General features: G+C 40.6%; 1 protein-coding gene across 1 annotated transcript in view; it reads right to left on the bottom strand.

Annotated features, from left to right (window-relative positions):
* Window positions 1-1,038: 1,038 nt before the first annotated feature.
* Window positions 1,039-25,336, bottom strand: part of Pth2r (parathyroid hormone 2 receptor) — an 82,458-nt gene continuing 58,160 nt past the window's right edge. The window contains exons 10-13 of the mRNA XM_021168416.2: window positions 17,082-17,176; window positions 5,554-5,692; window positions 3,435-3,476; window positions 1,039-1,431 (exon numbers count right to left, since the gene is read on the bottom strand). Coding sequence (XP_021024075.1) covers window positions 1,039-1,431; window positions 3,435-3,476; window positions 5,554-5,692; window positions 17,082-17,176 — 669 coding nt within the window. The remainder of the gene's footprint in view (window positions 1,432-3,434; window positions 3,477-5,553; window positions 5,693-17,081; window positions 17,177-25,336) is intronic.

Here is a 25,336-nt window from a genome sequence, read left to right as displayed (position 1 = left end):
AGTGAGTCAATGCTTGTAAAACCACAGCAGAATGCCTGCTCAGTTATATGCACTCAGTAAATGTTTTCATGACTCAAACACACTGAAATTTCAAATTTGGCAAAGCCTGGTAGCTATGTGCCGAGAGCTGCGGACTTGAGGAGAGAACATTGATTGCTTCTCAAGAGTGAGGTGCAACAATAACAGGAGACTTTCTTAAGACCAAACATATATCTTTAAAACAAACTTTTAATGTAACTCACATACCATCTGTAAGATAGCAAACAAGAGAAAGACAAAGGAAAAGACAAGATGCACTGTGGGGTTGGCATCCGTGTAAAGGAGGCCACACTGCCTCAGCTTTCGAACACAAGGTCACTGACTGAGAAAACCCTTGACTTGTCATGGTTTACAAAGAGAGAGAGAGAGAGAGAGAGAGAGAGAGAGAGAGAGAGAGAGAGAGAGAGAGAGAGAGAGAGAGAGAAGGGCATGTTTGGCTCACCAAACAGAAGACATTCAAAGGGAGAATAGAATGGTTTTCTTTTCTCCTGGAATCAATAATAACTACCAGAAACACATTGCTTTATTAATGTCCAATTGATTTTCCAATGTAGTTGATCTTAGATATTTTTAGTTTTCCAATGTACATTCTTAGATTGTTCTGGTACATAGACAAAGTGAATGTGATAACAGAAGTTCATTAAAATGAGAATATAAAGATTAGTAATTTCTTAAAAGGAAAATGATACAAACTAAATGATCTTTATCTTATTCAGGATGATATTTATGAGAGAAAGGTAGAGTCAGGCGTTTGAAACTTTTCTTATCCAAAAGAAGCAAAATAGTAATAACTATAGAGAAACTTGGGGGGTAGTGTCCACATAAATTAATAAATTACCCCAATAATACCCTTTTGTGTGTTTAATATTTCTAGAAGCCAACTGGTAGAAACTGAAAATGTTTAAGCAACGCCTTATTCCAGAATTCCAGTCTTCCATCTTAGATCCTCCCACACAGCCAGATCTGCCAATCCACAGGAACGGAAATGGAAATGGTGATTCAGATAGGATGGGTTTCTCCCTTGCATCCTTCAGTGTCTAGGGTGAACGCCACTGGCCTGGAAGACTCCATCACTGGACTATCGTCTCCCTGTCGCCTGTGACCTTCCTTAGTCTCCTCGGGGGGCGAATGTGTTTGGCAGTCCTGCTCAGAACTACTCCAGACGTAGCCAGGTAGAGTCACATGGCTGTCGATTTGTCTGCAGGCATTCTTGGTGGGTTTGCCAGAGATGAGCACCAGGCGCGTGCTTGCCCCCATCTGTGACTGGCTGCTGGTGCTGTGAGTGACAGTGGTGAGCACCGAGCCGTACCTTTGGCCGCCACAAGGCGGCGCCCTTTTCCAGTCGATGGACAGATTCCATCGAGTCCACGTCTTCTTCACCTCAGCCTGCACCTATAGCGCAAGAAGCACACATCCTATCAGAAACCAAAAAAGAGCCCTGCACCCGTGTCATGAAGAGCTTTGCTTAAATGATAGTAGCCGCTGATTGGGGTTCTTCTCGGTGCCAGGGACTCTTCAGATCTGTGTGTTCCATACACCTCAAAAGCCTTTCCCAATTAATGTTATTTTTAGTATTTAAATGAGAACTGACATGCCACTGATACAAATAACTGTCTTAGCAAAAGGAAGAAAGAGGATTCTGGGTTTGAGGAGGAATAAGAAATAAACAGTGGCAGTAAGGAGCACAGGACTCTGCATGTGACGATTCCATCTAAACCTTGCCCTGGAGAGGCTAAAGCTTCAGAGAGCTGCCTGCAACACAAAGTCTCTCTGTACAACCTAGAGATAACCTCAGCCCTCCTAAAACCTAAAACCGAGAAAGCTTAAAGCTGCCGGGAAATTCTGCTGTTGGTTCTCACAAGCATACCTGATAAAAATCCCCCACCTCCTTTATTCAAACATTTACTGCAAGAGACCCACAAATTCTCCCGATACTCAAATCTTTCTCTCTCTCTCTCTCTCTCTCTCTCTCTCTCTCTCTCTCTCTCTCTCTCTCTCTCTCTCTCTCTCTCTCTCTCTCTCTCTCTCTCCCTCTCCTCTCTCTTTCCTCCCCCCCCCCCCGCCAGTGTTGTAGCTATCAAGAAGAGAGGCTGGGGCTTCTGCTTTTCCTGTCTCTGTTTGGAGCCTTCACTGAGCTGACACAGCCAGCTAACCATGACCCCTGAACTCCAAACAGCTTTTATCTGTGCTTTCCTGTGTCTGATTCTGAGGCCCCAAACACCAACCTCCCAAATTCTTCCTTTAAAATTATTTCTGCCCCAATAAGATGAGAGATCAGCCCTTTGCCCCACCACTCGGTAACGACTGAATGAACTCTGATAGCACCCAAGGCGGAGGAATGTGAAGGAAGGGACTCAGCTTGGAAGGAAACTGCCCTGCTATGCTATCAAACTTCGTGAGCAAACAGGAGGGAAGAAGGAAGAAGGATGAGAGATGGAGAAGCAGGCCCTGCAATCGTGGTCTGACTAGATGGGGACCTGGACTCTGTGCCTGCCACCAAAGTGCGCTGTGGACTGACTCTTCTCTGAGAACAGCAGGGAAAGCAAAGACCCAGGGAAGCAAACGCTCGTAAGTTGGTGTGCCCTGAGGAACAAATAAATAATAGATAGATAAATAAAGAAACCACTGATACACTTAGCCCTGCTGCAAATTAAGGTAAAAACAACACAGCAGTAAATCGGGGCATTGCTAAGTTGCCATTCAAGCCCCTTACGCAGCGACCAACAACCCACAGAATCATGTACTTGGAGCATCCTGTGGTCTACTGCAGTAACAAGCATCTTTGTCCTCCTGGGACTTGGAGCAAGTTGGAAATCTGAGAGAAAAAGACAAGATCGGCAATAGCAGGGCACTCCGAGAGCTCCAGGATCACATGCATCATCCACACGATGATGTAATGTATAGTTCCTTCTCTCTGGAGACTTCCAAACGGATTGAGATGTCGCCATCCTCAGCTTGTAGTGTAAAACTTACCTGCTTTGATTGAATTTAACTTATTTTCATGTTGATTCATGAAAAGGAATGTTATTGACTATTTGTAGAACTTGGTGAGGACCAAAGGTTTTAGTATTAAGCAGAATTTATTTAAAATTAACTGGAGTAAGAAGCACCCTACCCATTGGGAAATGGCTCAGGGTTTTGAGTTCAATCTCTTGCTCTTAGAGATGGGAGCTCTTGCTTCTGCCTTCTATCACAGGATGATAGAACAAGAAGACCCCGGTCACATATGGCCTCCATGACATTAGACAGTCCCACTTTCAGAACCGTAAAGAACAGACCTCTACTCTTTACAAATCACTAAGTTTCTTGTGTTCTGTCACAAAGACACAGAATGGGTTAGAACAAATGTTAACATGGAGTGTCCCTTCAGAGGCCCCTGGCATCTTCACACTTACCTCTCCATTGCAGTAGCAATAGACAATAGACACGAAGAAACCCTGGAGAGAGAAAGAAGGTGTGAGCCGGGTGGGTAGCAATTCGTGAAACCCACAGCAGAAAGGACACAAGAACTGTGTCAAAATTCACCAGCTGGGTTCTGATGATTTCCTCCAAAGATCACACGAATTATTTTCTCCTGGTATTTCCCATTGTTTGTGTTTATATTACATGTGTTTGTGAGCTTCCCTTGGTTTCAGCCAAGCCAAACAAATAACTGAGTCAGCTGATCGGAGGTGCACAAAGAACCAATTCCTATTATGCAGTTTTGTGTCTACTGCTGCTCAAAGATCACAAAGGACTCACCCCCTGCTTGGTAAAATAGGTTTACATACCTTGGATGATCGAAGCTACCAACACAGAACACTATAGGGTAAGAGCACAAAGAAGCTCTTCCGTGACTGTGAAATATCTACTGGGCCTAAACACTGTGCTAAGAGTAACTGATTCAGCAGGCTAGGGGTGGGGATGTAAACCAGACAGTTCTGGAAGGGACAAAACCAGGATAAAATAAAAGCCAACAAGCACAGGAGAAATACAAGGTGATAAGGGTCTTACAGATAAAAATCAAAGTTACAGGGAACAATTGGGCAGGTGTACTACAGAAACTCAGCCAAGACTTCTCTGTGGTGACGTTTAAGCTGGTCAGAGTAACAAGATGTCAACTGGTGCAGGGCAGTGGTGGCGCACGCCTTTAATCCCAGCACTTGGGAGGCAGAGTCAGGCAGATCTCTGAGCTCAAGGCTAGCCTAGTCTACAGAGTACAGAGTGAGTTCCAGGACAGCCAGGGCTACACAGAGAAACCCTGTGTCAAAAACAAATAAACAAAAGAGATGTCAACTAGATGAAGATGAGGAAGATGGGGAAGATGGAGAAGAAGGGGAGCAGCATTCGGGGACAAAAAAAAACAGAGTGTGACACACACACACACACACACACACACCCATCTCAAGCACAAGTGCTGAAGTCATGTCCCACGAGCTCAGTGGGAGAACTGGTGAGTGTTGGCAGGCTCCAGCCCATGCAGGGCTATGCATGGCAGAAAACAACATACACTTGATCCTGGGTGCATCATGAAACCTTTGGATAATTTTGTCACGTAAGTGAGACCACCAACTCTAATAGCTTCAATTGTTCAGGCTGTTGTGAACTGGTGTTCCCGGTGTTATAGATTTTTCAGCCTTATTAAAACTTTGTGGCTATGGAGAGTTGTAGCTGATTAAGAGAGCCCAGACCATCTCAGGCTATCTTCAACTCCCTCAAGAGTCATTTGTTGCCCACCTTGTAGCAGACCTACATCATTTTAACCATTAGGTAAAACCTCCAGAACTCACTGATTTAGCAAACCACCTGCTCCTATGAACCAAATGCTAGGGACACCATCAAGCTTCATCTGAAATCCACAGTGGAAAGTTTTGGTCTTCATCACAGCTCACCTACCTGATGTCTCCACCAACATATTTGATACGCTCTATGACTCCTTTCCATTCTTTGATCACAAAACACTCACATAATCACTTCCATGAGGGTAATTCCAATCCCTGCTCTCAGGCCACAGCCACTACTATTTGTCTCAAACTCTGTTACTCCCTCTGGAGTAAATATGTCACTAGAATCAAGGTTGGAGGAAGGAGGCAGAGTGAAGACTGGTCCATCTGCAAGGTTACAGGCATCCTCTTCACACTGAAAGGAAGTGGGTGGTGGCAACCTCTTCTGTTTACTTTACTTTCCTGTCTCCCTTTTGCCTGCCTTTGTCTTCTTTCATTTCATTTATTTTTCCATACACACACCAAATGACTGACTCTGCTCTGCAGCAGTGGTGTGCTCTTCAACCATGTACCCTCTTATCTTGCTACCCAGGCTTGTCCCTCTGTCAAACAGCTCCAAAGAAACTGGTTCTTTCTGAGTCAGAGAATTAACCTAACCCCTAGGAAGGAAGATAGTAAGAGCCAGAAAATAGTGTCCTCCTCTGGCCCTCAGAAGACAGGCGCACCAAGTCAAAGAGAAGGGCAGAGAAAGGTGCCAAGGACATGAGCAAAATATATTCACAAGCCCCAGGCCAGAGGCGTGGCTGGTCACCTGGAAGGAGTTGAAGAAGAGCTCACAGTGCATGCGGATCTCCCACCAGAGCCCCGAGAAGGAGTGCGGCTGGCAGACAAACACGATGTAATGCACGCCAAATACCAGCACCAGGACCAGTGTTGACTTAGCCAGTTTCCTGGAAGAGAGCACAAGGTTTTCTATTAACTGACCTCAAACCTTCAGGAGAAGCATCCTGCTGGAGAAGTGAGCATCAGTGGTACTCAGAGGAACTGACGCCTCAGCTGCTGCCAGGCTGTCTAGCCTCCTTCCTCCATGTCTTTGGGGGATTTCAATGGATTGGTTGAGGTGTGTGTGTGTGTGTGTGTGTGTGTGTGTGTGTGTGTGTGTGTGTTGTGTGTGTATGTATATGTGTGTGATGTGGTGTGGGTGTGCATGTGTGCATGTATGAATGTATATGCGTATTGTATATGTGTGTTTTGTTTGTATGTAGCTGTATAAATGTATGTATGTATTATGTGTATGTTTGTGGTATGTGTGCATACCTGTGTGTGTGTGTGTGTGTGTGTGTGTGTGTGTGTGTGTGTGTGTGTGTGTGTCTGTATTGATAGATAGTGTGGGAGTATGTATGTGTAGGAAATTGCTGCAATGGGCAAATGAGCTTCCCAGAGATGGTCCATCACTTTGCACAGCTGCAATGGATGTACCGTAGAGAGGCACAGCCCTGGGGAGTTCATCTCTGAATTGCTTCTTGCTGCTGCTGCCTCTTCTCATGTTTTTCATTGATATATTCCTTCTGTATCTAACATGGTGTGGGTGAGTGTGGGGAGACACCAGTGGCCCGTAGTCTGGTATGATTGTTTTATGGGAGTCAGCCCACTCTATTGGGCAATTTTCCTGCAGATCAATATGAAGATGAACTTTCATAGATAATACTGTTTATATGAATTAATGACTTTACAGAATTTCTGATTTGATTTAAATAGTTTTAGGAAGTTAGGATAGTTGATAGGGAAGGTTAAGGCTATGGCATAGGTGGTTTTGTCAGAAAGATATAACAAAGACAGAACTAAGAGCAGACTGTGCCTTCTCCCTTTGTAGAGTAGTGACAGCTGCCTAGGCTAGGGCAGAAGCACAGTGAGCTCTCATGCATCACAGGCACATAGTTGTGCTTGTGGAGAGGAAAACAGGTTTGAGACAGGTTAATGACCAAAGAAACCATTCACTCTAGATTGGGTCTGAGTTCCTTGATCTTGTTATCTATCTAAGAGTGTGGTCACAGTTTTCTGTGTGCACCATGAAAAGGCAGGGTTATGAACAAAGAGTAAATGATCCTATTGTGAGAATAAGGATGGAGAAAAGATGATTAGACAGGTTAGCTGAAGAATGTTTCAAAAAATAAGACGTAAAATAAGTGATTTGTATCTTGGTAAATACAAACTGTCATAAGCTAGCATAGGAGAAAATTAGCTACAATAGACTTGGCTTGCTTAAACTTTGTCAATCAATAATTATTGACTTGAGGCTAGGATGAATTTGTGGAAAGAAAGATGGGAAATGTTCAGTTATGTGTGGGTTTCAAAAGAAGAATATATAATTAGTAATTATATTATAATTTCCCTTTGTGTAATGATTTTAATCTGTTTTTGAAGAGTATGTTTTGTAGTGATTGTTTTGGGAGAATATATAACTTGTGGGCTATGAGTGATATTTTTGGAGAATATGTAACTTGTGGCTATGATACCTATATATATGAAATTTGAAATTTTAATTTAATTTTAAAAAATCAACTACTCTTGGAGATACTTCACAATTCCTTATGAGCTAATGTGTCAGTTCTTCTTGTTCTGAATATTTGCTGTCAAATAGTTAATTTCAAACTACCCATTGATCTATTTAATTCTATCATCTGTCTGTCTGTCTGTCTGTCTGTCTATCTCTCTTGATTTTGAGAAAGGGTCTCATTGGGTATCCCTGGCTGGCCTACACCTCACTATGTAGAATAGACTCACCTCACAGGGACCTTGCCTCCTGTCTCTGCCTCTGCCTCAGTGCTTCAATTAAAGGCATGAGCCATCCCTGCCTTGTCCTGGCCTCACCCTAATGCCCTTGTACATTTGAGGCAATCCTGGGTTTTCCAATGTGAGGGTGATGTTTAGCTTTAGGTGTCAGTTTGCCTAGGGATGGTATTTTTAAACACTGGTAAGGCATTCTTTTTGATGTGTCTGTGAAGGTGCCTCCAAAGGAGATGGGTACCTGAGTAGCTGGGCTCAATGTGGAAGGTCTACCTTCCCACATTCAGTGGGTAAGGTGCCACCAACCACCTGGGGCTCACTATTTAGTACTCAGAAGGACAAGTACAGGCAGGCTTATCAGTGTTGCTGTCTTGAATGAAATGTACTAATGTAGAATTCTAGGAACTGTAGGCAAGACATGTGATGAGGAGTGAGAACAGTGGACAGGCTATGGGGGAAATGGTGAGCAAAGGGCAGGTAGCTGAACAGCATCAAGGGAACAGACCCTCTGACAGAGCCAGAAAGCAGAGGAAAAGTTTGTAGGCTTTTCCTCTTCTGCAGCTGGGACACTGCTCGCCCACCTTCAGCCTTTCCAGGCTCTGCAGCCTTTGGATCTGGGACTTGCTTGCACCTGTAGGCTGCTGAGCTGTTGGGTATCTCTGGGGCAGAGAGCTACACTATTTGTTTTCTTAGTCGTAAGACTTAGGACTTAACCAGAGACCTGGAACTGCGGCTTGCTGAAGGCTTGCCACAGGACTTCTTAGCCTCTAGAGCCACTAGAACAAGTTGAGCAAGTACTGTTGTCCATCTACCTATAACTACCTACCTACTCACAAACCTATCTGCCCGTTCACCTGTGCACATCTTGTCAACCCTATTAATTGTTCTGAAAACAAAACAAAACAAAACAAAACCTTGTCTAGTACAGACAGGCTTAGTCTAAACTGGCCCCCAACTAATCCCACCTCCTGCTAGTAAGCCCTCGTCAGTTCTTTCCCTGAGTAAGGAAATTTCTTCTAGTAGATAGATTATGACAATGGTGATAGACTACTGCTTCTGTGTTGGTGTTGCCTAAGGTTCTAACTGCCATCTTCCTAGCCTTCTACAGTAAGACAAGCTGCCAAAGCTCTCAGTAGTGTGAGATAGTCTACTGAAAGGCTCGTGTGGCAAGAAACAGTAGTATCTAGATATCAGCCGATAAGCACCCAAATCTACCAGGAGTCACACGGACTCATATATATCTGCCCCAGCCCAACTTCACCATCATCTCACCACCCTGACTGATGTTTTAGTTGCAGCCTCATAACAGCCAGAGAAGCAAAGGGCCAGCACCCAGATTCCTGACCTACAGATAATGAAATGGAAAATGTGATGTTGAAAGCCACTAAGCCATTCCTTCTGTCACCACTTTCTTCCAGTTTGGGGTGACTTTTGTTTTAATTGTACTTCTGATCCAAGCAATGACCAAATGTGTCCCACTTCTTCCCATTTCCCAAATGTCCCCCCTTGTGAATAATTTACACCAAGAATCTCAAACAACTTAGTCTTCTGTCCTTGCCAGTCTCTCCTCTAGATGCATTATTTATTTATTATTTCTCTTCTTGGAAACAAGCTGTGTGGGTGAGCCAAGATCTCGCTAGCTAAGACTAAAGAGAACTAGATTCAGAATCTAACCTTGATGTTTGTTACCTACAGAATTCTGATTCATTTATCTGGTCTTACAGATAAGTGAGGTGGGGTCCACAAGCCTGTAAAGGCTCTACTATCTCAAGGCTTTCTTGGGAGTTACCTACCAGCACATTTTCCATCATAACCTGCTTCCTGGAGGACCCACAGGTTCTGATGGAGGTGTCCAGCTCAAATGTCTGGAGTTTTCTACCTCCCTCATTGCCTATGGTGTCTCAATATTGTCTGAATCACGTTCCCTTGCATCTGTTCAGCTACCTGCCCCTCACTCTGTAGCCTGTGGGCTTTTCAACCACTGGTCTGAGCCCCCACTTGTCTTGCCTACAGTTCCTTCAATCTTAGAATTCTGCATTAGTCCATCCATTCCAGACATCATTGTGATAAGCAGCAGATCTCTCCTCTGACCTGAATAACACTCAGCTCTCAGGACCTACCCATACTTGTCCACCTTCCAAATGCTGAGCAGTAAGTCCCGAGTACCTGTAACTATACGACTGGGAACGATGCTGTGAACACCTAAGGCATTTTGATATTGGTCTAGTTAGATTCAGGAATTGCATTAACTGCACTTGCACAGCCTTGAAATTCTTGTCTAACATTTCTTCGAGAAGAAAATTACATTCTGTTTTTTAAGATGTAGTGTAAATCCCTCTGGAGAGTGCTTTCAGAATCAAGCTAACTTTGATCGCTCCTACTTTTGTAGCTGGGAACCAAAACCAATGTTCAAACGTAAAATCAAATCAGAGTGATAGATTATAAAAGTGGTTACAAATGCAAAAGTTTTGTCACCATTCAGTTTAATACAAACCAGAGAAAAACTGCATCAGGCAATGAAATCCATTCCATACTCTATTAGTTCTTTTGAGTTTTCTCCTCTTGCCTACAACTAAGCTATTTTGTAGTTCTGTGGGGATATGGGATCATCTGTAAAAACTGTAATTGGATTCATCGTCAGTGTATTGTATAACAAAGTACCACAAAGTTACTACCTTAAATGATGTCCATTTACTTCATTGCTAAGCAGTGCTACAAGTGCACACCAATATAATTGGGTCTTATACTCCAGGATCTCACGACTGAACTCAAGGTTGCCGCTAAGGCTGGGTTCACAGACGGACCTAAGGTTCCCCTTGTCAACTCATTCAGATTTCTAAAGACCTCCATTGAATTTGTAGGTTTATCTTCTGGCTCCAGGCCAAGAGTCACTGGGATCTTATGGGCTGCCTTTAGATTCAAACCACAGGCCCTCCCAGGCTTCCAGGATGGAGTGTCTATAAAATATTATAAGAGTGACTAGTCTACTTTCTTTGTCATGTAATGTAACCTAATCAAGGAAAGATCAACAAAGTCATTGTAAGCCTTGCCCACATTCAAAGTCTAGGTGACAGGTATTACACATGGCACATAAATGATACAAAAAACTAGGGTTCCCAGAGTCTATGGTAGGAATCTGTCTACCACAGTAATGCAACTGATTCCCAACCACTGAAATGCAAAGATCTCAGTTGCTTTGTCTCCCTTCCTTACTTCCACTCTCCCTTTTTGCAAGAGTGAAATGTAACAAAATGAAACTGTTAGAAGTTTTGGACCACGCTACTGTAGCATCCTGTAGTCACCTCTCTTCTTATAAGAAAACATGTTATCAATTCCAGCTGTGGATAGAAGCCCAAAGAAGTAAAATATTCATGGAAAGTTGTCCCATGGATGACTATTCACCTTTAAATCTATCTGCTTTGCTGCCACACAGTATTAGTTTTACCCTAAACATTAAATATGTTGTTTGATTAACATTGAACAAGTCCAGTAAGAGGAAACATTCAAGTGTTCTTTTTGGTGAACTCTTCCACACTTGTATTTTCCAAGTTCTAACAATTCCTCTTACTTGTTAAAGTAAGTTAAAATAAAATATAAAAGAGCTCATTTTTGGATGTTGACTTATTTAGTGATTTATTAAAGCACTTGCATGTGCTACCTATTTGCCAAGCATGGTGTCACTTGCTACCTGGAACAGAATGACCTGAGAGAATCGCTGAAACAATGGGTCGTTTCTCTTAACTTGCTGACTTCCACACACACGACTGTAAACCCTTGCTTGCATGCCTGCCATACCTTGTAGTTTTAGAGTATAAAACTAGAATACAAACTGAGCTCAGGATCAAAGCCTTTCAGGAACTCTCCTGGCTTTGGTCCACGGGTGACATTTTCTTTCACTCCCATTGGCATCAGAATGCTTACTCTAGAAGGGTTCTGTAAACATTTCTGGAGGCCCCAGTGATATCTCCTTCACCACGACCCCAGTTAGTCCAGAGAGGCCTGCATCCCCCAGGCCTCTCAGCTCACTGAAAGTCTCTGGAACTGGAATTGTGCATCCCCAATGGAATTCCAGGAAATTTGAAAGACTTCGCTAATGCTGCACCAAAAAATTAGCTTAAAGTTGCAGGTGCCAATCTGTGAATAAATCCCACCCCCACACTAAGGCTGCTATGAGCTTTGAGAGCTGACCCAGACCAACCTCTGAAACTTACAAAACAACTTCAGAATGAAGACAACAGCTCAGCTCCTACTCTGCCTCCTCATGTCCTGATGCTATGGATTCTGCAACCATTGATCACCCCTTGGACGTAATCATATTGTGATGGAACTGCCCACACTGGTAAAACAGGCTGTGATTCCTTTTAGAAATGGCTCTTTCTAGTGAAAGCTAATGGATGAGTGACCAGATGACAAAAGAATGGTTATGAACTGTGAGAAACATGTTAGTTAATATTGATTATGTTGGTTATAATTGATAATTGGTTAATACTGATAGTATTATGTGTTATCTTAATACTGGTAATACATAGACGTTGCCGTGAAAGGTTCCTGGAAAAGATCCCCCACAATTTGACAAGGAGTTAAAGTCATTGTGGACCTTTAGGGATGGGGAAACTAGGAAAAATATTATGGAAACTAACCATATAAAGTCCTTCATCTGAAGAAGACATGTCTTAAGATGATGGCCTTAGTAAATGCCAGCCATGTGCTCCTTTACCTGTGTCAGGATTGCTACATATGTACAAGCCAGTTACTTACCCTAGAGGAGGAATAAATAACCAAAGCCTGACTAGCAAAAGGAAAGGGGCAGGTCTGGTTCACAGGGCCACCAAGTCATTAAGAGAAGCCCAATGTGTGGGAAATGAAAAGGCTATACTAGACTAATTAAAAGAACAGTAGCTCCCAGTGCTACCTACTGCACCTACTCCAATGGTAATTACATCTGCTACCCAGGATACAGTTGCAGATGGGTATTCTTGGCCTCTAACTTAGATGTGCTCACAGGAAGTAAGGTCCAGCAACCCTTGAATCTATTAGATTCAAGAAATAAGAGAACTCCTGTATTTTTACCAGTCCTTCTGGGACTGAGTCTGACAGGGTCCATGAGCACTGATGCCTCACAATAAGGCATCTATAAGTCCATCATAGCCAGTTCTCTACTCAGACCAAGTAGAATGTAGCTATTGTTCAGGAGAGCTTCGTCACTCTTCAGAATGGAACAGATTTATGGGCATCAATGGTCTTCAAAAATCCTAGAGGATTAACACTGAAAGGGGAGACAGGAATAGTGTGAGAAAATGCCAAAGGGTATTTAGAAGGATTCAGGCTGGAAGTACAACCGAAAGGCAATGCAGATGACACTCCAGTACCAATCCATTTCTTGAAGATAAATTCATCTGGTGTTGTAGAAGATGAAAAGGAAGGAACAGCATAGAATAAGATATAAAAGATCAATTATTAGATACTGATTTGTTGATTTCTTTAGCGGTTTACTTAAAGAACTGTTTGTCCTGCCTATGTGATGAGCTCTTGCTACCTAGAGCAGAATTAAGTTAGAGAAATTGCTGAAACAATAGGTGATTGCCCGTAACACCTGCCAACTGTCAGATAAGCTACTGTAAAATCTTGCTTCTTTACCTGCCTTACCCTGCCTTACCTTTTTGCTTTTTATTATAAAATGAGAATACTAACTGGGCCCAGGATCAAAGCCTTTCTGGGGTTATTCTGGCTTAGGTCCCCTGGTGATATTTTCTCTCTTTCCCTCTCATCACTGTACAAGTGCATATTCCAGAAGGATCCCCAAAACAACTGGAACTGAGTTGAATTTAAAAAGAAAATGTTCATCTCTTCAGCTCCATCTCATAAATTTGTTGTCTTCACATTGACCTTGTTTTAAAATAACCTATAGGTAAACCATCCTTCACGTGCCACTGAGAAAAACAGGGTGAAGGGCTTTTTATAGCTACTTGTTTGTAAATTAGAGTGAAACTACCTCAACATCTTATTTGTTAATTTGTCATCATTTTAAAGCACTATCCATATCATCTAAGAGATTAAGTGTAAATTTCAGGTACCTGTGTGTATGTGTATGTATGTTTGTGCATGAATGTGTGGCTGTGTGGGTGTCCCTGTGTGTGCTTGTGTGTGTGCACATGCATGTGTAAAGGAGAAAAAGAGGTGGAAAGGAAGAGAGAGAATACATGGTCATGTGGATGTCAAATGACAAGCTTATTCCGTGACATTCTCCTGGAGAGACTATATGATCTCTGAAAATGTTTTTAGTCTTTCAGAGGATCATGCATGGAAATGTGTTTATTAGATACCACTGCTTAGACATTTCATATTGCTTTAAATTTGTATTGCTTTCTTTTACAAAATATGTATGAGATAATGCTAATGAAAGAAACCTTTTGCAAAAGTTTGAAAGTACAAAAATGGTTGGAGATAACATACTGTTTGAGTGAAAAATGACTCCCATAGAATCCTATTATTGGAGGTGTGACTTGTTAGAGAAAGTGTCACTGGAGGATGGGCTCTAAGGTTTTTAGAAGCCCACACCAAGTTCTATGTCTTGCTATCTCTTCCTGCTCCCTGTGGATCAAGATGTCGAACTCTCAGTTATCTCTCCAGTACTGTGTCTGCCCATGTGCCACTATGATTCTCAGCACAACGATAATGAACTAAACCTCTAAATTGTAAGCCAGGCACAATTAAATCTTTCCCTACATAAGAGTTGCCATGGTCATGATATCTCTTCACAGCAATAGAAACTCTAACTAAGACCAAAATTGGTACCAGAAACTGGGGTATTGCTGCAATAGGCCTGTAACCATGCTTTTGTTTGGAGAAATGTGGGCTTTGTGAGTTCACAGCCAACCTGGTCTACAGAGCAAGTTCCAGTACAGCCAAGCTTAGACAGTGAAGGAAACCATCAAAAACAAAGCCGATCAAAACACAGAACCAATTCTACAGCAAGTAGCAGAACTTAACAGCTTCAGCTGTGTGGTTCTGAGTTTAGAGTCAAGGATATAGTAAAGGTGTTATGGAATCTCCTTCCTCAACTAAGGAAAGCTGCTGAGGTCAAGCATGTCAGGGATGTCCCTGCATGGAGACCTAGAAAGGCAATTACATGAAGCTGTAAATGTGATGCCTAGATTGCCTTTGGGACCCCAAGATGTTGGAGATGCCAGACTCCTGGGATACCTGCCAATGGAAGCTACTAACAAACGAAGGGAAACAGCCCAAGAGAAAGAGGTGTGTTGTGGTCTACAAAGCTGAAAGAAGCTGAAGATCTGAAGAGCTGGTTGACATCAGACATAGAGATGCAGAGTTTGACATTTGCCTAGCTGGGTTTTGGTCTTGCTTTGGTCCAGTATTACCTAATTATGCTCCCTTTCCACCTTTTTGAAATGGTAAGATAAATTCTGTGCCATTATATGTTGGAAGTATGTTATCTGCTTTTTTATTTTGACTTTACAAGAATTACAGTTAAGAGATTGACAAGAGTCTCTGAAGAGACTTTATATTTGTACTTTTAAACAGGACTGAGATGGTTAAAGACTGTGGGGACATTAAAGTTGGACTTAGTTTATTTTGCCTTATGATATAGCCACAAACTTATGGAGGTCAGGGAGTGAAATGTGGTAGTTTGAATAAAATGCCCCCATAGACTCATAGGAAATGTAATTATTGGAGTTGTGGCCTTGTTAAAGGAGCTGTGGCTTTGTTAGGGGAAGTATGTCACTGGCAGGGTGGCTTTGAGATTTCAGAAGCTCAAGCCAGGCCAGTGGCTCACTTTCTCTTCCTGCTCCTTGTGGATCTACATGTAAAACTCTCATATACCACTCAACACCATGCCTGCTTGCATGTCCCATGCTTCCCACCATGATGATAACAGACTAAACCCCTGAACTGTAAGCCAGCCCCAATTAAAGAGTTGCAGTGGTCACGGTATCTTTTCACAGCAATAGAAACCCCAAGACATACACATTTAAGTAGTCCACGCTCAAATTAATACTAACACTACTGAAACAAGAACACAAATTTCATCTTCTCAAGTCTGCTTTGGAAGTAAGGTTTGATAATCTGGGGTCTCAAAAACAGAAACTGAACTGAATTTCCAAATCGTTGGTGAGTAGTTTCACAAATAAGAAACACATTTCTCATTGTGTATTTATGTGTGGCTTAACTCTGAACAGTATTAGGAACACCAATTTTGTTTCATCTATGGAAAAATAGCCAGTTAGCTGAAAACCTACATTCTCTAAGTTCTATGAGTCAAGACCTTCTCTAATGAACAACTTTGAAATTTAAAATATTTCTGGACATCAGATTAAAGTTATTCTGAATTCTGAATAGCAGCTTACTTAAATTCTTAATAAATTATTCTCCTCAATTATTCTAAGAAATAATCCCCCGGGATTTTTTAGGTGTTATTCATCATCCTCCTTTCTTACATAAGTTTCTCAAAACTCTTGGGCAACTTTTTCAAAGACGGTCAACTTCATGTCATTTACAACTATATAAATAAGCATCCTGCATTCAGAACTAGAAATCTACAGCAATTATAAACATAATCACATTTTTTGGAGAAGAATAAAAGGTTATTTATATCCCCACACTGTGCTATTATTCTTGGCCTGTGTCTTCAATGGTGGCTAACACAAGATAAGCTATCTTAGTACAATATAGGCATTTATCCATAGATTCTTAGGCACAGTGTTTATCACAATGCTACCACTGAACATTGTTAGAGTTGGAAGCTATAGGTTTGTTCACATTGTGCACTCTATAGAGTCCCAACCAACCTTGTAGTCTTTGCTGCTGGACAGCAAAGGCTAACACATATTAGAGGGTAAGGAATCAGCAAAATAAAAATCTTGGCGAATGTTTGTGAAATAACACTCAGCATGCTGAACGTGGTTCGTTTCTTCAAGCATGTGCGACATTACTTCACAGCAAGCAGAGGCAGAAGTTGTTAACTGATTTAAGGAATATAAAACCCAGTCTGCATCCACCTGATTACTAGACATGTGAGTTCAATTGGATAGAGGCCATTAGTATTCAGAATTACCAAATGATCACTAGCAGGAAGGGGCACTCCCTTAAAATGGCTTGATAGAGATTATGAACATTCAATTTGTCCTTTTCCTCATGAAAGACAAAGTAATAAAATTCCTCCAATCAGTGAATTTTTAAAGTTCTTAAAATATGTATTTGAGAGCTATCAATTCACCAAAGATTGGGTGTTGATTAGTTTCAGTAAGGACATATTTTCAAATACAGACAACTGCCTAAGATACTCACCAGGAGACTTGGGTAAATTCATACAATTTGTAGAAAATTAACAACCTGCTAGGAGCAGATAAAAATATACAGAAGAAGATTTGGGGATATTTGTATCTTGATTATATATACTTGCTTCCAACAAATCATGTAAATGAATTAAACAAAAACACACATTCATAAAGCAAATCCCCTAAGGACTAGCTGGTGCTTATTCTTTAAAAGGCAAGCAAAGTGTTTCCTGTGATGAAAGTTTCTCTGTATTACCTGTACTGCTTTCTCATGTCATGCCCAACCGCATTGGTTTCCCAAATTTTGGTAGCAAGAACTCTAACTGTATTCAGGAACAGAATAAAATTCAGCTGAAAGACAAAAGAAGGTAATACCACACAAAAATTAGACTACTCTTCAAGACATTTGTAGAAACTTAATAATTTGAACTTCTTTGTATTAAGACTAAAAATTACCCATTCCCTAAATTTGGATGCAGAATCTGAGATAAGACAATAAAGGCGACTGATTCTTGATTTGTTTTCATTTAAAAAATAAAAAAGAAAAGAAAGGCTAAATTTTTAATAGCATTAGAAACCAGAAATACCAGAAAATAATCTACCAGAATCTAAATTCCAAAGTTCAGATGTAGCCATATGGAAGGCTGGAGGGACAAAAATAAGTTATTGTGTAAATGGGACTACCTTTTAAAACTGATATTAAAACCTCACTCTGCCTCTGGGTTCATGAAGAAGAGTAATAGAATTGTTCAGAGAATAATATTCTCACCTATGATGTGTGAAATGTACTGGGAGATGCATGTTAAGAATATTTTATAGGCAAGATGCTATATAAGAAAAGGTCTCTGGTGTAGAAAGTTATATTGAATTTGAAAAGTGATAGGTGTGGGATCCATTAGAGAGAATCAAGTTCTGCCTTCAAACAAGGGAGATGGCAGAGAGTTGGTTCCTCTTCCTTTGTATAAGAGGAAAATGCTCCTAGACTAACCGTGCATGGCTGCCATTTCTTGAACATTCTCTAAGCTTCATGAGAATTATGAGATATTTTTATTGTGACATTATTAAGGACCCAAATCTTCCAATCCAAAAAGATTTGACCTGGGTTACCCAGCTATTCACTGGAATTTGAATCCATCTGCATAGTTCTGTGATGCATTTAATGATCACACTCTCACTCTCTTCAGATGTATTAAAACATACATAAAACATTCCATGAGGATTGCTTTCTGAACAGCCATATTTATTTCACATCACAGAATTTCCACTTTACCTGAGAAAACAGCTCCTAGTGATGCAGTAAGTCTAGGGTGGAGATCTGGGGAAAGGCTGAATCACAGCAACTATGTAAATGGCTGAGGAATTGAACATAGAAGTGCTATGGGAGTACAACCAACTATGCACTGTCATTTATCAGTCCCTAACCCATATAATAGAAGTGCAACCCTATGCTCTACTGTATGAAAATGTCCAGAACCAAGATCTCTGTCTTCATGTCATACATCAAAGATAAATTATGACACCCCACCCCAATTTTTTTTGATTGGGAAGTAATATATGCCACTTAACCCAACAGTTTAATAAAAGAGAAGATATATTTAAGGATGGCAAATTGACTACTAAAAAAATAAGTATTAATTAAAAACTAAGCCTAAGCAGAACTTGTTAGTTTCAAAGAAAATACACACATGTTTATAAACATAATGATCCATGTCAGAGTAGCTTCATGAAACTTCAAACAATTGTTCTAAATAGTTTAGGGAACTATAGACTATAGGGTAACTAAAAAGTGTTATTGGTTACATAATATCCTGATTTTTTTACAAAAATTAGAGCTTTTTAATTTTCACAATGATTCTAGAAGACATGTCATCATCATCACTTCACAGATGCAGAGTAGGTGACACTGTATGTGACCACACAGCCAGTGAGTGGCAGAATGCTAATGTAGAACACACAGCTGGACCTACTGTGTAACTCCTGGCCATTCTGTTGCTCTGACCATCAAATACAATTGAAGCAATAAAAGAATACATTGATTAAAAATGGATCAAAGACATTAACTTTAAATCTGAGATTCTACTTCTAGATAAAAGCATTAAAAATGCTCTTCAAAATAATGCAAGAACTTTCTGAACAGAATTATGGGATAAGAACAAGGCCCTAGAATCAGATGGTGGGGCTACTGCAAGCTGAAAGGTGTCTGCATTGCAACAGAAACAATCAGCATAGTACACAGGCCACAGATGGGAGAAAATCTGAAAATCTTTACCAACTACACCTCAGACACAAAGCACTGCCAAAACTAAATACAAAGGAAATAAAGCAGCCAATCAGCAAACAGGCTATTAACAAATGTTGGGGAGGATGTGGGGAAAGAGGAACCCTTATTCACTGTTTGTGGTGGGTGGGTAAAATTAGGATAGCAAGTAGGAAAATAAGTTTGGAGGTTTCTCAAAAAGTAAAAATTCAGGTGACAGCAGATGCTGGCGAGGATGTGGAGAAAGAGGAACACTCCTCCATTGTTGGTGGGATTGCAAGCTGGTACAACCACTCTGGAAATCAGTCTGGCGGTTCCTGAGAAAACTGGACATAGTACTACCGGAGGATCCTACAATACCTCTCCTGGGCATATATCCAGAAGATGTCCCAACCGGTAAAAAGGACACATGCTCCACTATGTTCATAGCAGCCTTATTTATAATAGCCAGAAGCTGGGAAGAACCCAGATGCCCCTCAACAGAGGAATGGATACAGAAAATGTGGTACATTTACACAATGGAGTACTACTCAGCTATTAAAAAGAATGAATTTATGAAATTCCTAGCCAAATGGATGGACCTGGAGGGCATCATCCTGAGTGAGGTAACCCAATCACAAAGGAACTCACACAATATGTACTCACTGATAAGTGGATATTAGCCCAGAAACTTAGAATACCCAAGATATAAGATACAATTTGCTAAATGCATGAAACTTTGCCCCTTCTTTGCATGAAACTCAAGAAGAACCAAGACCAAAGTGTGGACACTTTGCCCCTTCTTAGAATTGGGAACAAAACACCCATGGAAGGAGTTACAGAGACAAAGTTTGGAGCTGTGACGAAAGGATGGACCATCTAGAGACTGCCATATCCGGGGATCCATCCCATAATCAGCTTCAAAAAGCTGACACCATTGCATACACTAGCAAGATTTTGCTGAAAGGACCCAGATATAGTTGTCTCTTGTGAGACTATGCCGGGACCTAGCAAACACAGAAGTGGATGATCACAGTCAGCTATCGGATGGATCACAGGGCTCCCAATGGAGAAGCTAGAGAAAGTTCCCAAGCAGTTAAAGGGATCTGCAACCCTATAGGGGGAACAACAATATGAACTAACCAGTACCCCCCCTCCCCCGGGAGCTCGTGTCTCTAGATGCATATGAATCAGTGGAAAGAGAGGCCCATTGGTCATGCAAACTTTATATGCCTCAGTACAGGGGAATGACAGGGCCAAGAAGTGGGAGTGGGTGGGTGGGGGAGTGGGTAGGGGAACATGTCAAGGACTTTTGGGATAGCATTGGAAATGTAATGAAATAAATACCCCCCCCAAAAAAAAGTAAAAATAAAATTAACATGTACCCCAGCTATTCCACTCCAGTGCAAGCATCCAGGGAACCCCATTCCCCACCACAGTGACATTTGCATCCCCATATTTATTGCTGCTGTCCTCATTACAGAAAAGAAATGGGGCCAACCTAGATGCCCATCAACAGATAAATGGATGATGAAAGTCTGGTACATATATAAAATGAAATATTATTCAATTCTGAAGAAAAAATGAAATTACAAAATTTTCAGGGAAAAAAACTGATAGACTTAGAATGTATAATGATGTTAAGTGAGGTAACCCAATCTCAGAATGAAGAAAACAAGGCATGATCTCCCACAACTCGTATGCCAGCCTATAATGTATACTCATCTGTATGTAAGCAAATGTGAGGATTTCATTTAACATCTTAAAAGGAGAACAGGAAAGGGCTACAAAACAAAGCCAAAAGGCATACTAATGAGTTCACATATACAGTATCCTTTGTGTATGTCCCTTGAGTGCACTCTCAAAGGGTAACACATTTTCAATGCAGATTCGGTCCTCGATGGGCGGTGTCCACATCTGATTCCATGAGGGGCCATTACCTTCCTGGGAGGCATGAATTTTGAGTTGCATTTTTCACTGATTATTCCTGTAGGGAGTAGTTCTTTTGTAAGCACTGATAAGCTTGGTGTGTTTAAAAAAAAAAACACAAAAGTAAAACAACAAAAATTTTAACTTCAAAATAATAGAGTGTGAAAATTGTTGGAATTATTTTAAAATAATCCTAACCTTGAAATTTCTGAGAGTTCCTTCAATTTATTTTCTCTGGATACCCAAGAATGACATGTCTGGAATTCAAAAACCCCAAGAAGTTTGGGTTTTTTTTCACTTACATTATAATTCTAAAAATGTATTATTATTGCTGAATAAATGTACTTTGCCTTAAATATATATAAAGCAGCAAATGGATATGGAGACAGAAATTCATTGAGAACAGGATGGTTTAGTAAAAGATGGACCTAAACTCTAACCAGGTTTTTACATCAGTAGAATAAACAGCAAGTTGTGAGACCACAGAGCAGGAGAAGAGATTTTCAGCAGCTGAGACCGCCCTGCCCTGGAAGAGCCCTTCCAGAGGATGCTTCCAGCTGTGTGGGGCTAAGGTGCTTACATGGAGAACACGGAATTGTGAGCTAGTGAGCAATTTATTCTTTCTGAAGAAAAGACTGTGAATAAGGACATAAAGAGAAAATTCCCTATAGACATTACTGACATGGTTCTGCAGTTAGGAGAGGTGCATCATGTGCCAATCGAGGGCAATGAAGGTGAACATTTATTATGATTACCTCTCAGTGATGAAGGAGATTCTTGCTGTTGCTGCTGTAAGTGAGAATTACATAGAGTCCCTGCATGCCTCATGCAACGTTCTTGGAAAAAAAAATGTTTCCTTATATAATTGCATAATTATATAATTGTATAATCTCTGTATAATTGTCCAGGTAAAAACTACCTCTGAACTGATGAACTTAGCCAAACTCAACTGCATTGTCTGAAATCAACTCGACGGCACTCTGAATTGCCTTCCCCTCCTGATGTACCCTGTGCTGCTCTTAAGTAACCTCTTTTTCCTGTCTGTTCTAGTGAAACTGGGGTGTATCCTATCTTTGACTCATTCTGTCAAATCTTTCTCTGATTCATCACTTTGTCTCCCCCTCAATTAGATGACACTTTCAAACATGGCTGCTTCCTTTTACAAACTAACTTTACCTTCCTTGTGTTAGATTAAAGGTGTGTACTAAGGGTGTGTACTATGGGGTGGATATTCTATCCAGAGGGATTAAATGTGTGTCATTCTAGCTGGATCACACAGACCTAGAAAAATTTTTGATATGATCTCTTGCCAGAACAGCCATGTTGCTAAATTAAGATTTCTCTACCTCTTCCCCTCTTTCACTTAACCTGATAATCACACACAGTTTTACTATTACAACAGAAACCAGTCATCAATTTCACAAACTTAATAGTCCAAATGTCCTTGTGAAAATCTGTTTATACAATGATCCTTCATACCTGCATTCCTGATCACCTATCCTTAGGCAAATTCCATTTTAGCATCAAGGATTTCCAATCTGCCAGTATGATGAACGATATATACTTCTTCAGCTGGTTTGTTGAGCTGTCCCCATGCAGGGGATCAGCTTTCTGCATCATCTTCCTTGCTGTCTTTCTGCATCAATTCTTTCCTTGAGTCATGCCTTTCATGTGGAAACTTCTCTTACTCAGATTGGATCTTTAACAATTTGGATGGAACCCATAGTCTATCATAGGCAAACATATTCCATGACTTCCATGCTGATGTTAAAACATCTTTAAAGTATACAGGTTAATCTAATTCAGCAATTGTTTTGTTTTACAATCCAGTGTCTTTCAGATAATCTTATTGCCCCTTTCTGTTTATCAAGGTACCATTAGGTCTTTATGAATTCACACATAAAGTAGACACTTAGGCACTAGCATTCCATGCCTAGTTCCATGCCAGTGAGTCACACTTCTGACCCATTTAAATATAGGAACAACCAAGCCATATTATGTAAGATATTCAGTGTCTCCAATACCTAGTTTAGTTTTCTTTAGTTGCTCTGTGAATTGCTGACAAGAAATGCTTGGCTTGTGTTGTTCTGACTGTAGCCCAGGCTGGTCTTGAATTCACAGTGTTAGCCAAAGATGGCCTTGACCTCCTAAGCCGCCTTTGTCTCAAGAACTGAGACTACAGATGTGTCACTGTCTTCAACTAATTTTCATATAGTAGCTACAACTAAGCAATACTGTTGATTGGCCATAAAGCAATAGACCATCCCAGTCTTCAAGCAACCCATAGCTGGCATTTAAAAAAGAACCAAAGAACTAAAATAAGAAATCTGAGCTGGCCACTCATTGACGCATTTGAATTTGTAGGTATGCTTTTCTGTAGTCTGTGGTTCATTTTCTGAGAAATCTTCAAAAATAATCTAAGAGTCAAAAAATGTTCTGGGTGGGAACCATTTAGAAGATGTTTTCCTGATGGTAATTTGACAATGCTAGTGTAGAGCTCTTCACATTTAAATAACCCTGCATAAACCGATTCGACTGTGAAAGCATGCAGAGTTTATAGTTCACATGATACATGGGGCTCAGAATTAGGAAAATGTGGACTGGGAGTGAGTGTTTCTTCAGAGTCACTTTTATTGGTCTATATTCACTTTTACAGCATCATTGTGCTATGGACCAGTCTCTGTATTTGACACGGACAGGCTCTTCAGATAACTAATGGTTTACTTTGAAAGAAGTACATTTAATACAAAGTTCAGATTTTTAGGGTGTTTTTTTTTCTGTCATCTCATGTGTATTTTGTTCTACACAACCATAAAAAAAGATATCTCAGAGAATTCTAACAGAAGGAACAGGATGGCACCTCTCATAAAAAAGTTTAGGAACATCTTAAATGATGACTTATTAAAATGCTATATTGATTACTTTTTAAAATGTGGAAAATAAACAGGTATATTCTACTCTCTGTTCCTTAAGTCAATGAATCATTTCCCCCCAACTGTTATCACAGGAGGGTCAGTCAACCTCCAGAATCAAGAGATGGAGATAAGGAAGATTGGTAAAGGAGAGATTTATAGAGATCTAGTTTAGTAGCTATATTTGGTATTTGACAGAATTGCAAATACCAAATTGACTTTTTTCCTAAAGAAAAATCTTCCTTCTAGAAGTCTTTCTTAAATATCTCAAAATAACACTACAAATGAAATTCAAGCTCTAATATATACACTAGATGCTGTCCATGAGTTACAAACTAATAAGAAACGAGCTATGCATTTTGTATTTATATTTATTATAGAATCAAATTATAGCAATATAATTATAATGGGGAAATGTATTACTTATAGTTTAAAAGCTCATAAATCCATAACAGTATGAGTATCAATAAATTTAAAACACTCCTTATGTTTAACATATTGAGGAGTAAGCCATTCTGTGGTGTGAGTAGAGGGCTGCATTTTGGGGTTCTCTGACGGGAATGATTATATAGCATTTGACTTTAAGACAGACACATGTTGCAACAAAGGGTGAAGGTTATGGTCAGGGTTAACAAAACAGAAGCCTTCTTGCCACTGACAGCTGGGCTAGAGGATGTATATTGGGTTTATTCAAAATGTTAAAGAACCCTGTAAATAGCAGAGATCTCCCCACTGAGGCACAGGATGCTGAGGGGCAATGCTGTCCCTGGAAATCTGGAAGACACTGCTCAGTGAAAATTCCCTAAACAAAAGATGGGCTACTTGAAGCCAACTCCATGCCTTACATTCATGACCAGGGTTTCAACCCATTTCCCCAGAGGGGAAAGACTACAAAAGAGCTTCACTCACATGAGCCCCTGCAATCCGAGGAGAACTCAGGACTGGGGAAAAGAAAGGCACCCACTCCAGAGTGTGTCCAAAGGCAAAGACTGAGGCACACACTGAGACTCTATACAGAAAGAGGGACAAGAGGGAAGGCCAGGCAGAAAAGGGAGAAGAATGAAGAAATTGATAGGTCCTGGCAGCCTAGTGACACCCATTTACATATATATGCACTGGTTACATTTTTTTTTTTTTTTTAGTTCACTTAAAAGAAAATGTTCACTTGGCTGGTAACATATACCTTGAACAGAGTTGGAAGACTGCTTAGCCTACACAATGAGTTACAGGACAATTAGAACTACAAAAAGAGTCAGTCTCTCTCTCTCTCTCTCTCTCTCTCTCTCTCTCTCTCTCTCAAAAAAGGTTCACTTTATTGGACACAAGCACTCTAATTCATCTAAGAAGGTAAGGCAATACTCTGTACAGAAAAATATATGCAGGCTTCATGTGATATCCAAAAAAATCATTTCGTGAATGGAATATGTGAAATTG

The sequence above is a fragment of the Mus caroli genome, unplaced genomic scaffold (assembly GCF_978045245.1).
Source record: "Mus caroli unplaced genomic scaffold, Mus_caroli_1 scaffold_1, whole genome shotgun sequence".
Taxonomy (NCBI): domain Eukaryota; kingdom Metazoa; phylum Chordata; class Mammalia; order Rodentia; family Muridae; genus Mus; species Mus caroli.
This window is presented reverse-complemented; position numbering and strand designations above follow the sequence as displayed.